Source organism: Macaca thibetana, chromosome 1 (assembly GCF_024542745.1).
Source record: "Macaca thibetana thibetana isolate TM-01 chromosome 1, ASM2454274v1, whole genome shotgun sequence".
Taxonomy (NCBI): Eukaryota; Metazoa; Chordata; class Mammalia; order Primates; family Cercopithecidae; genus Macaca; species Macaca thibetana.
The window spans coordinates 187,321,212-187,336,128 of record NC_065578.1 but is presented as its reverse complement, the minus strand read 5'-3'; the positions used below and the strand labels follow the sequence as shown (position 1 = coordinate 187,336,128).

Genomic DNA, 14,917 nt, shown 5'->3' with positions numbered 1-14,917 from the left:
GACATTGTGAAATACATATTTGGTCTTTGTTCCCTTTCCTGGTATACTCTTGGAATCTCCAAAGTGTCTTTGTATGCTACTGAGTTGACTAATGACTGGATGGAAATTTCAGGATGGGGGCTGGTCACTGGAAAAACCAGGGCATGATTAGAAAGTTGTGACTTTCAGCCCCACCCATTCTGACATCTGGGGATGGGAGAGGGACTGAAGGTTGAGTTGATCACCAATGATTTCATCTATCATGCCTAGGTAATGAAGTTCCCATAAAAATATCTGAAAGATTGGGTTTGTGGAGCTTCTGGATAGCAGAATGCCTTCCTGCAACAGGAGGGTGGTACACTCCAGCTCTACTGGAAAGGAAGTGCAGGTGCTCAGGACCTTTCCAGACCTCACCCTATGTAGACCTTCATTTGGCTGCTCCTTTGTATCCTTCAAAATATCCCTTTTAATAAACTGGTAAACTTAAGTGTTTCCCTTGGTTCTGTGCGCTGCTCTAGGAAATTAAACCCAAAGGAGGGTTTGATTTACAATTGGTCAAAAGAATAGGTAAAACCACCCAGAGCTTGCAACTGACATTGGAGGTGTGGGTAGTGGGGAATTATTGTGGGAAGAACAGGTAAAATCACTCAGAGCTTGCAACTGGCATTGGAGGTGTGGGTAGTGGGGAAGTCTTATGGGACTGAGCCCTCACCTGTGGGATGTGATGCCATCTTTGTTACAGGTAGTTAGACAGGCATGAGTGGAGCACAAGAGGGCTATTCTCCCACCCACTAGGAATGCTGGGTGATGGTTGAACAATTATCACATTGTGATAAATTGGCAGCCAGGCGCCAGGGAGAGGTCATTTTCTGATGGTCCACACCTGTTGCACTGAAGTGTTAACTGAATGCAGACACCAGGGAGATGCAACTTCCCAGGTATGTGTATTAAGAGACAAAACAGCGGAGTATGACCTTCAGGGGGCACACCACTGGAAAGAGGAAGAGCACCTCAGGCACGTGTACAACTTCCTAAACACACTGTGCAAGCTCACCTCCCAAGGGTAAGGACACTGTGCACGGGGGCAGCCTAATCTAAGGGAAGAATCATGGGAAAGGGGCTAGCCTAAAAGCCCTAGAATCGAAGTTAAACACGGCACTTGCTGTTGGTCCCTGCTTGGGTCTCTTCCAAGTGTACTTTCTTTGCTTTCCTATTCCAAAGACTTTTTACACTTCCACTGCTGCTCTGAAACTTGCCTCGGTCTCTTTTCCTGCCTTATGCCCGATAGTCAAATTCTTTCTTCTGAGGCGGCGAGAACTGAGGTTGTTGCAGACCGGTACAGATTTACCGCAGTAACTCAGATACCTTCCATCAGTAACATCTCCAGGTAGATAGTGTATGAACTGAACTGAATTAGATGACACCCAGCGGTGTCCACTGCAGAACTGACTGGTTGCTGAGAGAATAAAAAAAGCACTTTCTCCTCTCTATCCTCAGCCATATTCATTTGTTTACATTTTCTCTAGGGCTGCTTTCACATATTACAATAGCAGAATTAAGTAGTTGTGATGGAGACTTTCTGGCCCACAAAGCCTAAAATATTTACTATCTAGCCATTTACAGAAAAAAAATCTGCTAACTCCGATCCTGGAAAAGAGACTACCACATAGTAAGCACTAAAATTGATTGTTTAATTAAAAAAATTTTGTAACTTCTTTTTTGAGACAGAGTCTCACTCTATTATCCAGGCTAAAGTGCAGTGGTATGATCTCAGCTCACTGAACCTCCTCCTCCCAGGTTCAAGCCATCCTCCCACCTCAGCCTCCCCGAAGTAGCTAGGATTACAGGCGTGCACCACCACATCCAGCTAATTTTTTGTACTTTTAGTGGAGACGGGGTTCTGCCATGTTGCCCAGGCTGGTCTCAAATTCCTGAGCTCAAGCAATCTGCCTGCCTTGACCTACCAAAGTACTGGTATCAAAGGAGTGAGCCACCATGCCCGGCCCACTAAAATTTTTGTTGAAGGAATGAAACCACCGTATGCAAGTGGCTCAACAACTTTACTCATTGCTTCGGAATAACTGCTCATAACCATTACAAACTACTAGCTAAGGTACCAAAGAAAGAAGTGAACTGAATTATTAGGCTGCTTTTCCAATGAAGCTCACAGAAACAAGTTTCTAGGATAAATCATTCTTTCAGGACCAGGTGTGGTGGCTCATACCTGTAATCCCAACACTTTGGGAGACCAAGGTGGGAGGAGTTTGAGGCCAGCCTGGGCAATATAGGGAGAGCTCATCTCCACAAAAAATTAAAGAATTAGCTGGGCATGATGGTGTGTGCCAGTAGTCCCAGCTACTCAGGAGACTAAGAAAGGAAGATTGCTTGAGCAAGGGAGGTTGAGGCTGCAGTGAGCTGTGACTGCACCACTGCACTTCAGCCTGGGCAACAAAGATTCTGTCTCAGAAAAACAAAACAAAACAAAACAAAAACTTCTTTCGGCTGTTTACCAAAGGTGATTATTTCACACAATAATTAACGTGAACTGCTACCATGTTCGGGAACTTGAATTTAGAATTTATGAGAAATTCTACCCACTTCCAGCCTGAGACCTCTTTCAGAATTTGGGCACTAGGAAGTTTGACTCTAAAACTGAACAAACCTGTGATTTGTTCTTTGAAGTAACAAAATCACACACGAACGGAAAAAGTTCTTGATTCTCATGTTGAGAAGCTGTAATGACCTCTGGGAAAAAGAATAAATAAATAACTACAAGCACTCAGATATCTGAGACTAAACCACCAAGAATGACGATGGACTTTGTTCAGCATAATCTGAGAGATAAATACGGAGTGAAGAGGTTTACCATCTTCTTTAAAACGACACAATTTCTTAGCGACAAAGTTGGGATTGAAATGTAAATCTCTAAACTCCATATTCTTTGTGTCTATTTTAAGTTGACAACTGGAACAGATCACTGATTTACAATCTATACTTCTCCAGCTTTCACTCCCATTACTTTGTCTTGCACTTTGACTATAATAATCCTCATACTTTAAAATTTAAAAGTTTTTTGATAAACTTTTAATTTTGGAACAATGTTTAGATGTACAGAAACACTGCAAAGGTAGGAGAGTTCCCATATACTTCACACTCCACTTCTTCTGTTTATATCTTATGTTGGTATGGTGTGTTTGTTACAATTAATGAACCAATGTGGATACAATAATATCAAGTAAAGTTCACACTTTATTCAGATTTGTTTTTATGTAACGTCTTTTTCTGCTTTGAAATCCCATCCAGTTATAGCACAGTATATTTAAGTGTCCTTAGGCTCTTCATGGCTACGGCAGATTCCCAGACTTTGTTTCTGATGACTTTGACAGTTTTGAGCACTGATCAGGTATTAAAGTGCTAATTTGTGGTATTTAGTATCAGGTACTATAGTATAGCGGTCCCCAACCTTTTTAGCACCAGGGACCAGTTTCGTGGACGACAGTTTTTCCATAGACCCGATGTCTATGGCAACTCAGTAATGACTTTAAAAATTAAGAATCTTCCAAGATTAACTGTGGAGAACTCTATTAGCTGAAACAATTAGAGGTGGGGTGGTGGTTTGGGAATGAAACTGTTCCTTCCATGTCAGTTCATCAGGCATTAGATTCTCATAAAAAGCGTGCAACCTAGATCCCTCGCATGTGCAGTTCACAATAGGGACTGTGCTCCTATGAGAACCTAATGCCGCCACTGATCTGACAGGAGGCAGAGCTCAGTAGGTAATGCTCGCTTACCCACCGCTCACCTCCTGCTGTGTGGCCTGGTTCCTAACAGGCCACAGACTGGTACCAGTCTGCAGCCTGGTGGTTGGAGACCCCTGCTATAGTAGGTTCTCTCAACAGGAATTCATCTGGTGTTTTTCTCAGGGTGGGGTTATGGGGTTATTTTTGGAAGAAAGATCAGAGTTAAAATGCCATTTTTCATTGCATCATAACAAGAGTATATACTATCAACATGACTTACCACTTTGGATGTTGACCTTGATCACCTGGCCAAGGTAGTCTTTGTAAGGCTTCTCAATTTTAAACTTTTTTTCTCCTCTTCCACACTATACTCTTTGGGAGGGAAGTCAACAAGCACAGACGATACTGAAGGAGTGGAAAGTTATGCTCCTCCATCTCTTTGATTTACCTACATAAATTATTTGGAATTCTTCATGGAAAATTTGTCTCTTCTCTATGTATTTATTCAATCATTTGTTTATATCAACATGGATTCACATATTTATTTTATACTTTGGGTTATAATTCCATGTTACTTTGTTGTTCAAATTGTTCCAGTTTTGGCCATGGGAGCTACTCATACTTAAAAAATTTGCTTCCATTGGGCTAGATGTTCCTTTGCCTCTTATAGCTTAATTCTCACACACACACACACACAAATCCTGAAAACTGCCTCTACCAGTCCTTAATCTCCCACTACTCTATGTTTTTCCTGCATACACCTGAAGATTTTGTCTATCATGGTACTTACACCCTGTATACTTACCTGTTTCTCCCACTGAACAACAAGCTTCTTGAGGGTACGGATCAAATCTTATTTATATCTATCCTGAGTACATAGTACATAGTTCCCTGCACAAAGGGGGAGCTCAACAAATATGTCTAGAATATCACTATGATTTTCTTTTCAGTCCAACAGTCCAGAAGTGCTTAATATATTAACCAGAAGCCACATGTAGATTTGTTAGCTAACTGCTCTGGGAGGAACAACACATTTCTACTGTTGGTAAAGTGTTAATGTTAGTCATGTAACATAATAGGCTCAAGATCTAAGGTAGCACCTACTAATGTTTCATTTCTAAGTATGCAGACTTCTAATAATCCCAGTTTTATCTGCATAATTGTATTAAAGGCAATGACTAATTACTCTTATATTTAGGACCAGGTCTGGAGAGTTTCTAGGTCTGCTGACTTAGAGAACTGGTCCCCCAAAATAGCTCATGAACATTTTGGTCATGAGTTTCCCAAGTGACTTACTGCTGGCTGAACATTGTATAACCACCGAAGAAATACATTTGCTGAGTTACATTCTTTGTTGTTCACAACTTATAAGACAATGACTTTAAAAATTAAGAATCTTCCAAGATTAAGAATTAAGATCGTGGTGAACTCTATAGCTGAAACAAACTTTCAGGTTGGATAATGTTGCAACCTTACTCCCAGTCCCCATACACTCTTGACTGGTCACCTTCCTAACTGCACTCCTGACCCCATCTATCCATTCACCATAAATCAAGATTATGCCATCCCCTTTAGCCCCTCCCTTTAACTGCCTTTATGACCAAATTCAAATTCTCAGTTATGTTCTAGAAGGCTCCATTGTACTGGGCTCCTCCACTTCTTTCAATTCAGCCCATACTTCTCTCTTCATTGTTCAGGCTAATCTTTCTGAAGTTGTAGCACACTCTCATAAGTTTTTTGATATTTAATAGTTCAGTCTTCTTGTAAGAACTGTATAAAATTCTCCAATCTTGGCTGGGTGCAAGTACAGTACTTTGGGAGGCCAAGGAGTTGCAGACCAGCATAAGCAACAGAGTGAGACCCTGTCTCTACAAAAATAAATTGTGCTCTCAGGGACTTGGAAGGGTAAGGCAGGAGGACTGCTTGAGCCCCAAGGTGTTTATGAGTAGTGAGCTATGACTGTACCACTGCACTGCAGCCCAGGTGACAGTGCGAGACTCTGTGTCAAAAAAAATTCTTCAAGACTGGGCTGGCCTGGTAGTTTGCATCTGTAATCTGATCACTTTGGGAGGCTGAGGCAGGAGGACTGCTTGAAGACAGGAGTTCAAGACCAGCCTGGGCAACAGAGGGAGACCCCATCTCTATTTAAAAAAGAAAAACAATGTTCCATCTTTAATGTCTGAGAAACCCCTACAAGTCCACTTAAGTAAAGATTAAATTGGAACATTTTGACAAGCTATACTGTTCTTGAGTGAGGAGTTTTTTGGTGTTAAAATGTATATTACTTTTAAGTTATTTAATAGTTTGTTGTTTTTGCAAGGAATAGTAGTATGTTTGATCCTGACATCTCGCAGAGATGATCTCAAATTTAAAAACGCTTTCTGTTTACAAGAAAAAATTAGAAAAAATACTTAAATGAAGCACTGCTTTCTTAAAATAAAAACTAAATCCCTTTGATAACTAAATGTACCTTATTCTTACAAACATATAGAAATTAAATGGCCCCACAATGTATACAGTTTGAAATAAACATTAAAAAAGTGACACCAAATAAAATAATCACAGTAATATGCTTCTACTTAAATGCATTCAGGAGGCATTAACTCTCTGCTTCATATCTGGAAGATTTTCTACATTTGAATATTCTTTTTACATCTTTGCAAAAGGTCCTTTATTAATCTTGGAAACAATGTTCAAATAATATTGTTCTGGTCGGTGACCTGTAATTTTTGAATGATACTAACTTTTACTCTCAGAATTGAGTCTAAAAGTTTATCAGGTCTTAACTCACAGAACCAAGATACCGCTCTTGATCTGAAAATTTAAAAAAACTAAAAAAAAAAAAAATTTCACCTGATCTTGAGGAACTGGTTTGGTGGTAAAACCAGACCTTGCACTGATACAAAACTGCTTTTGGCTGTTATTAACCCCATGTAATGTGAACATTTATGCATTCTGCTACAGAAGTATTAATGTGTTTGATTATGGACTACTGCTCTAGATTCTGTTGGAGATTGTTACATAATATTTAGTATATGTACTCTATTAGTTTTCTAATACTTGTGTAGTCTTTGTTGTCCAGGCTGGAGTGCAGTGGTGCGATCTTGGCTCACTGAAACCTCTGCTTCCTGGGCTCAGGTGATTCTCCCATCTCAGCCTCCGAAGTAGCGGAGATTACAGGTGCCCGCCACCATGCCTGGCTAATTTTTGTATATTTAGTAGAGACAGGGTTTCACCATGTTGGCCAGGCTGGTCTCAAACTCCTGACCTCAAGTGATCCACCTGCCTTGGCCTCCCAAAGCACTGGGATTAATAGGCGTGAGCCACTGTGGCCGGCCATACTTGAAAATTTCTAAGTTCTATGATGCATTTGGCCCCAAGTGTTTCAGATAAGAAGATGTGAACCTATAACAGGTTTCAGTAATCTTGAGTGGAAGAATACATTGGGATATTCTGATTACCTTCATCATGCATTATCTTTATTCAACCAAGTGTATTATTATTATTGTTCTCCAAGTGTTTATTTTTATAAAACGTGTGGTGTATAAGTTTATAATTTTTGTTTTTGTTTTTGAGATGGATTCTCACTCTGTTGCCCAGGCTGGAGTGCAGTGGCATTATCTCGGCTCACAGCAAGCTCCGCCTCCCAGGTTCACACCATTTTCCTGCCTCAGCCTCCCAAGTAGCTGGGACTACCGGCGCTGCCACCACACCCGGCTAATTTTTTTTTTTGGTATTTTTAGTAAAGACAGGGTTTCACTGTGTTAGCCAGGATGGCCTCCATCTCCTGACCTCGTGATCTGCCCGCCTCGGCCTCCCAAAGTGTTGGGATTACAGGCGTGAGCCACAGCGCCTGGCCTTGTTGTTAACTTTAAAAGCAGCTCTTTACATCGCTTTTGCTTGACTTGCTGGTCTTCTTTCCTTTTACAGTTTGAAAATAATTTATAAAAACCAACTAGATAATCTAAGTGACCATATGGCTTAGAAATTTGGATAACAGGGCTTTCAATCCTTTTCCTCTAAGTTAAGGGCTTAGAGTCTGTGGGCCAAATCTGACCCTCTGCCTACTTCCCAGCCATGCACATTTGTTTACATGTATCTGTGGCTGCTTTCCTGCTATACTGGCAGAACTGAATAGTTGTGACACTGACCATATGACCTGCAAAACCTAAAATATATCTGGCCCTTTAGAGAAAAAGTTTGCTGACTCCTGCTCCAAGACATTACTCAGCCTAGGATGGTACTAAAAGCAATGGACTAGTTGGTTTCGTATACATTTAGGGCTTATGGTATGTTTATGTAACATTTCAAAGGCAAAGACAGAGCTAGCTGTCAGAGACTAACATTCTCTTTCTGTTTAAATGTGGTCTCAACAGGTCAAAATTTTAGATCCTTAGCCAGATTCAGAGAGACTGGACAACACAGTACTTGCTGATGATATAAATCTGGTCAGAGAATGAAGAAAGAATTTTATAAAGTAATCTTTCTATCAACTGTAAACAGTAAATTCACTGACAGAAATCTATGTACTTTATATTTTGTTTACATTGATATGCGTAATTCCCAAAGATGTTGGGAAATATGAACTTTACAAATTATTCACTGTTACATTATAGTTCACATATGCTACTTCTTAAAAAGAATTATCTCTTGCTGCATTTGACAGGAACTTTCCAAGCTCAGCCGTGGCTCAATAAACTTTTATTATTTTTTTGTTATTTATTTTTATTCAAAAGAATTTGTTTCCCTATCACAAAAATTAGATAACCACACCACCAAGTGCAGCAATGTCCATGGAGTTACATTGATGGTGGAGAGCTGGCTGGGTAGTCCCAATGTCCCAAAGGTCATAAAGGAGGGAAAAGAAAAAAAGAAAAAAATATTCAAAACAAATCCAAAACCCATGATGACTTAGGGGAGAGACATCACATGACATTTTCTGTTTCTTCTCTCATTGTCAGCTGCAGATGTATTTCAGCAGGATCAAGTACAATTTGACTTGAGTTAACCCTTCATACCAATTCTAGCACCTAATTGGGGGGAAAAAAGGATCCATTTAATAAAATCATTTAAGATACAAAAGGAATTTAATGACTCTACTATATTTACCAATAGAGAAGCAAATTTAAAAAACGTTTGCCAACTGGGAAAATGTCAAAGAATTTGAATGGATTGGACATTAATCCTTTCTGACCTGCAGCTTAACAGCTGCATGAACTCTTTCAGATTAGCTATCTCCACAGTTAACTTGGGAGCCTTCAAGGTAAACTACATAAAACACGTGGAGAAATAAACTGGCTAATGCATAGCACAGATATAACATTTTTGGAATATATGTTAGAATCTTTCCACATTCTTATGAAAGTGTTAAGTATCCTTGTTTAGGGTTTTAATCTGTTTTCTTCTTCCATCAATAAACACTATTTATAATGATCAAGGTATACAGGACCTGAAGTCTTGCCCTTTCCTGCTGCTTCATCCATTTCTAGCCAATCATCTAGTGTCCAGATCCTTTGTATTTTTAGAATTAAAGTAGTATATTGTCATAAAAAGTCAGCTGTGATACTGCTAAAACTAAGAGGAAGCAAATGGCTAAGAAAGATCATAGAACAGGAGGATAGTTATGAGACACTGTCAAAAAGAATTACATTAGATGGACACTACAACGCTCACTAAGTAGCAAATATTTAAACGTGCAATCTTTCCCCTGCTGCTCGGCTAAGGCTTGACAAATATATGTGCTTCCATAATGCTTTTGTCTTTATATTAGGTAACTAGGCTACTTAACATAAGAGGTCAATGATGCTGAACAAAATCTTAGATTTGTCAGTGCGATCCTATGAGAACCTATGTAGTTTTGAGCTCTTGCAGATATGTTGGCAATCCCAATTGGTGCAAAGGATAAACCTGTTGAAGAGTAAGGTGTACCTTTTCAATTCATGCCTTGACATGAGAGTAAGAGAGAGACTGAGAGACTATAGAAAGCCACTTAAATCGGATATTCCAAGACCTTCTACCATCTTGCTTGAGGCTTCCAGAATATAACAAACACTGATCAGTTAACAAACCTCGTTTTCATTTAAGCTCTTAGTGGTTCTCTAAAGAGACTTTTCAAATAGAGAAACTGGCTGCCTAAAAAAGGAGACTACCATGTAAATTAGTGCAGTTCTTTTGCGTTAAGTTTGCTCATCTCACCTCTGTAGAATAATGTTTAGGCTGGGATTTGCTGCCTTGGCTGATGGGTCATTCTCCATTTATGATGAGTCTAAGGAAGCTATGGCAAAATTAATGCTAAGTGGCAGGAGAAACACACACATTTTGTTAAAAAACTTTTAATATTTCTACCAAATAAGCAGAGAATATGTGGAAAAAACAGGTACTCAACCAAAATGGTGTTTTGTTTAGAAAGTTCACTGCTTATCTCAGGATTTATTTATCCAGTGTATCATGTACAAGTGCTATATATGCATCAATCAATTTTCTTTCTTTTTGTTTTATGGCTAGGCTTCCTTGAATCACATCTATCAATTTTCAACTGAACACTAAAATAACTTTTCCCCCCCTTTGACAACTGAGGAAAAACCTACTTTTTAGGGAACAGAAGAAAGAGAACCATGAGGAAGAGAATAAAATAAGACTAACATATGTTTAAATCTGGTGATGTGTAAGCATCTTCTGCTATATCTTGCATCTCCTGCTATGTTTTGGGTTCTGTCTACTGAAAGCCCTGTGGGATAGTTGTACTGGCATAACAGAAGCTAAACTGTGCTTAGCCCCCAGTGAATGTTCACTAGTCTTTATCTGTTTTTCAAACTGACCATCTATTAATCCATCTAGCATCCATACAACTTCAACAAGCACTATCATCTTCTCCACAGATGCAAGCTACCTATTCTTTTTCCTTAAATCAAGCCATTTGCCAGGAGACAGAGACCCATGATTTGGGATGATCGCTAAGACTCAGTACAATGGTATATTTCCATAATCCTGTTTCAGTCTAAAAATGGTCCTGAGTTTAAAATGGAGATACAGTAAATAGCTTACCTTAATTGTACCCTGACTGTTAGCAGCAATCAGCACATTGGACTCCTAGAAAAGAATAAGAGCTTTTAAAGTATAGAGAAGGATTTCCTGGAAAGCAATCCAAGAGATAATTTCCTCTTCATCCTTCTTTCTTCACTTCCTAAGACAACTGAATCTAATATGAAGATACAATTTTTTTTTTTTTTTTTTTTTTTTTTTTTTTTTGAGATGGAGCCTTGCTCTGTCACCCAGGCTGGAGTGCAATGGCATGATCTCAGCTCACCGCAACCTCCACCTCCCGGGTTCAAGTGATTCTCCTGCCTCCGCCTCCTGAGTAGCTGGGATTACAGGCATGCGCTACCAGCCTGGGTAATTTTTGTATTTTTAGTAGAGATGGGGGTTTCTCCATGTCAGTCAGGCTGGTCTCGAACTCCCAACCTCAAGTGATCTGCCCACCTCGGCCTCCCAAAGTGCTGGGATTACAGGCGTGAGTCACCATGCCCAGCCGAAGAAACAATTTTAACATGTTTTTAACTACATTTTAAACTTAAGACCCCATATTTTGAGGAGTAAGTTTTGATTAAAAGAATAAAAAGTTAGAAGCAGAGTAGGACATTTTTGAATGTAAACAAAAATAAAAGGGAAAAAGATTGTCAATGGAAGAAAAGCCAAAAGAAACCAAGACTGAAATAGAATGAAAAAAAGAGTAAGTTGAGAAAAACAAAGTGAATAATTGCTTCCCCAGAACACTTCTTCTTAATTCATTTTCTCTCATAAAATCCTTGGCACAAATCTCTATGGATGGACATTTGGTATTAGGAAAACAAGAAAATGTGAATATTCATTTGGGAAAAAGGGCTATCTTTCTTTTTAATTAGTCTATCATTCAGCACATGCATTTTTAATAAACTTGGTGATTACCTGGATGAGAATATATGTGTTGAAGTATTTTTCTACTCTAAGCCAAGGAAAAAACATTTATCTGGAAATTAGGAAGGGTGGGAAAAAAAATGGACATGACTGACTTTACTAGAGAGAATCTCAGAAAGTAGGAAGAGTGGAGACATGCCTCCTGTAGGAAACTGGGCATCTAACAGGGCTCTGCAACTTTGACATGTTGGAGTCTTTTGCTTTCCATGGTAGGCAGCTAAGAGGAGGTAAACAGACTTAAACTTCCATAGAGGTCAGGCCAGGTGGCAGAGAGAAAAATGAAGTCCAAATAACAGCTATGAGAAACAGATAAAGTGGTCTAACTTGAATGAAGGACAGGATCTACCTAAATATCCTTCAGGCTTCCTGACAAAGCAATACTAAGAAGAAAGAAAACTCTTGGCTTGTATGTTAGAAAAGTTACTTCAGCTAAGCTGAGTTAAACTTTAGTTTCTTTGACATATGCAAGTTGTGCTTTACAAACTCATATATTTCCATTTTTAAAATTTCCCTTTCATTTCGAATAAAGCCGCTCTTCAAAAATGTGCATCATGTTACTAATGGCATACAAGAAAATAATAATGTCCTCCACTACTGCAGAATTTTTAATGGAATCAGAATACTCCTTGGAATTAGTCAGTAGCATCAAAGATTATAGGTTTATCAAGAAGAAATAAAGACATATGGGCATGGGAATTGTTGATCTTTTCCTAGCTGAGGATTTTCCTTAAATCAGCAGCACATGTTCTTAAAAATTGTAACATGGGGGCCGGGCATCGTGACTCGTGCCTGTAACCCCAGCACTTCGGGAGGCAGAGGTGGGCAGACCACGAGGTCAGAAAGAAGATTGAGACCATCCTGGCTAATATGGTGAAACCCCATCTCTACTAAAATACAAAAAACTAGCTGGGCGTGGTGACATGTGCCTGTAATCCCAGCTAGGCAGGAGGCTGAGGCAGGGGAATTGCTTGAACCCAGGAGGCGGAGGTTGCAGTGAGCTGAGATTGCACCACTGCACTCCAGCCTGGCGATAGAGCAAGGCTCTGTCTCAAAAGAAAAAAAAAAAGGAACATGGGTAATACAATACTCACTATTAGAATTAATTTAAACATAAACTTTGGAATATTATGGGCTATTTCTGGGACTTGATGTATACAGAATCAACACTTCCATATTCAGGGTGGGGAGTTGGAGTGAGGGGAAAGGAAGATAAATTTGGGATTTATTTACTCTTTTAGTGACTTGAATGTAGAAAGTGGTTGGAGTAGGTTTTGGATATCCTTTAGGAACATAATAACTTACCCTGAGTTGGTCAAGAGACAGCATTTCTATGCTGGCCTCAGAAAACAGCAGAAAGAGGCACTGTGTGGTGCAATATGGATTTCTTTCTAGCAAGAATTTTAAACAAGTTGTATGGTATCAGAACTGCCACTGGTGACCCAGAAATAATTCTCCTGTAAACATCATCCAGAAAAGCAGTTGAAAATCTCACTGATCAACCTAGTTGCCATTCAAGGAGGGGAAAGACTCTGGTCTGCAAGAAAGCGACTGCCAAGAGCCACCACCACTAAATGCTGCAGCCATCATGAACTGCTCCCTCTGCTATGAGAATGACAAGACAACGAAAAATTTAAAGCCGAAAGCTCCATCTCTTTCTGCCATTTTGGGTCTAGTCACCTTTTAATATAGAGAAGGAATGCAGAGAGACCTGGTGAAGATGAGGATTCACTTGGGGATAAGCAGGGAGTCTACTTCTGGCAGTTATAGGGATTATAAATTACATAATTAAAACTTCTGACTTCTGACGGGAGGAAAACTAGGAAAAGTATAGTATATTATCTTACAGTATGGAAAATTAGGCCCAATACAAATAAGATAATCTAGTTGGATTACCACACAAGAGGAGTTTAAAATATGTATAATTACGACTCTAAACCCAAGAAGGAAGACATCTGATAACTATCCAACATGAATAAACACTGTCTTATTGTTAACCTCAGGATTACTATGGCATTAATATATGATGTCATATTAGATGCTATCCAAGGGTTAACTCAACACTATTTCCTGCAGAAACAGATAATACTTTATGTGTTAAAAAAAAAAAAAGTCAACATATGAATTGAATGCCAGTTTGAATGGTCTTTTAGGACTAAAATTTAATGAAAGAAAAATAATGGCTTCATATCTCAATACATCCCCTCTCCCCAAAGGCAATATGATTACAAAAAAGTTATTTAGAATTAAACTATCAGATAGCTAGATATTGGCTTAAGATAAATTTTTTTTTTTTTTTTTTTGCATGCAACAGAAAAATAAAACCAGGTATTTTATTTCTAGCATAGAGATCTGGAAGTGGTACATACAAGGTTATTAATGTAAGTTTTTAATGATTCTTGATTGCATTTTGGATGACTGGTAATTCCTAGTTGTAGCTGTGGTCTGTTAGAGCCTAGTATAAATAAGTTCTACCTCAACAGGTAATTTTTAACTTGCTAAATAAGAGTGCCAGTTAGTAATTCTTATTATTTTCTCCCTCTTTTTTGGGAACCAGCAGTTTTACTGCAGAACTCTCCTCAAGGCTAAGCTAATAAAATATCCAATATTTTTTCTGACTATGAAGAGACTAAGAAAAGACAACAGAAAAATTAGCAAGTCTTTTATAAAGACAGGAGACATATAAACATGCACCAACTTGCTTAAGTCAGTGACACTACACTAACTTATACCAAAACAAAACTGCATTTTTAGTAGCACATGTGGGCTACTGAAGAACACGTGCATCTACTAAAATAGTTTTCTCTTTATTGGCTTGCTTAAAAAGGGTCATTATAGACGATACATTAAAATTCTGGATGGCGCTGTGGGTCACGCCTGTAATCCCAGCACTTTGGGAGGCCAAGGCAGGCGGATGGGCAGGCACCTGAGGTCGGGAGTTTGAGACCTGCCTGACCAACATGGTGAAACCCTGTCTCTACTAAAAATACAAAAACATTAGCCGAGCATGGTTGCTCATGCCTGTAATCCTACTTGGGAGGCTGAGGCAGGAGAAGTGCTTGAACTCAAGAGGTAGAGGTTATGGTGAGCCAAGATGGCGCCACTGCACTACAGCCCGGCCAACAAGAGCAAAACTCCATCTCAAAAAAAAAAAAAAAATAAATAAAATAAAATAAAATCCTGACAAGTTGAGAAGTTAACAGTTATTCATTTAGTTAGCAATTGGTAGATTTATTCATAGAGATAGA

General features: G+C 39.1%; 1 protein-coding gene across 13 annotated transcripts in view; it reads right to left on the bottom strand.

Moving 5' to 3' along the window:
* Positions 1-8,404: 8,404 nt before the first annotated feature.
* The window catches only part of COP1 (COP1 E3 ubiquitin ligase), a 259,658-nt gene continuing 253,145 nt past the window's right edge, over positions 8,405-14,917 (bottom strand). For 5 of the 13 annotated variants that reach the window (XM_050767129.1, XM_050767154.1, XM_050767165.1 and 2 more), the window contains 2 exons: positions 10,764-10,808; positions 8,405-8,749 (listed from right to left, as the gene is read on the bottom strand). In XM_050767129.1, the coding sequence (XP_050623086.1) occupies positions 8,732-8,749; positions 10,764-10,808 (63 nt within the window). In that variant the 3' untranslated portion in view covers positions 8,405-8,731. Of the gene's footprint in view, positions 8,750-10,580; positions 10,809-14,917 lie in introns of those variants that run through there. The other 8 variants (XM_050767115.1, XM_050767121.1, XM_050767116.1 and 5 more) reach the window with 2 other exon arrangements.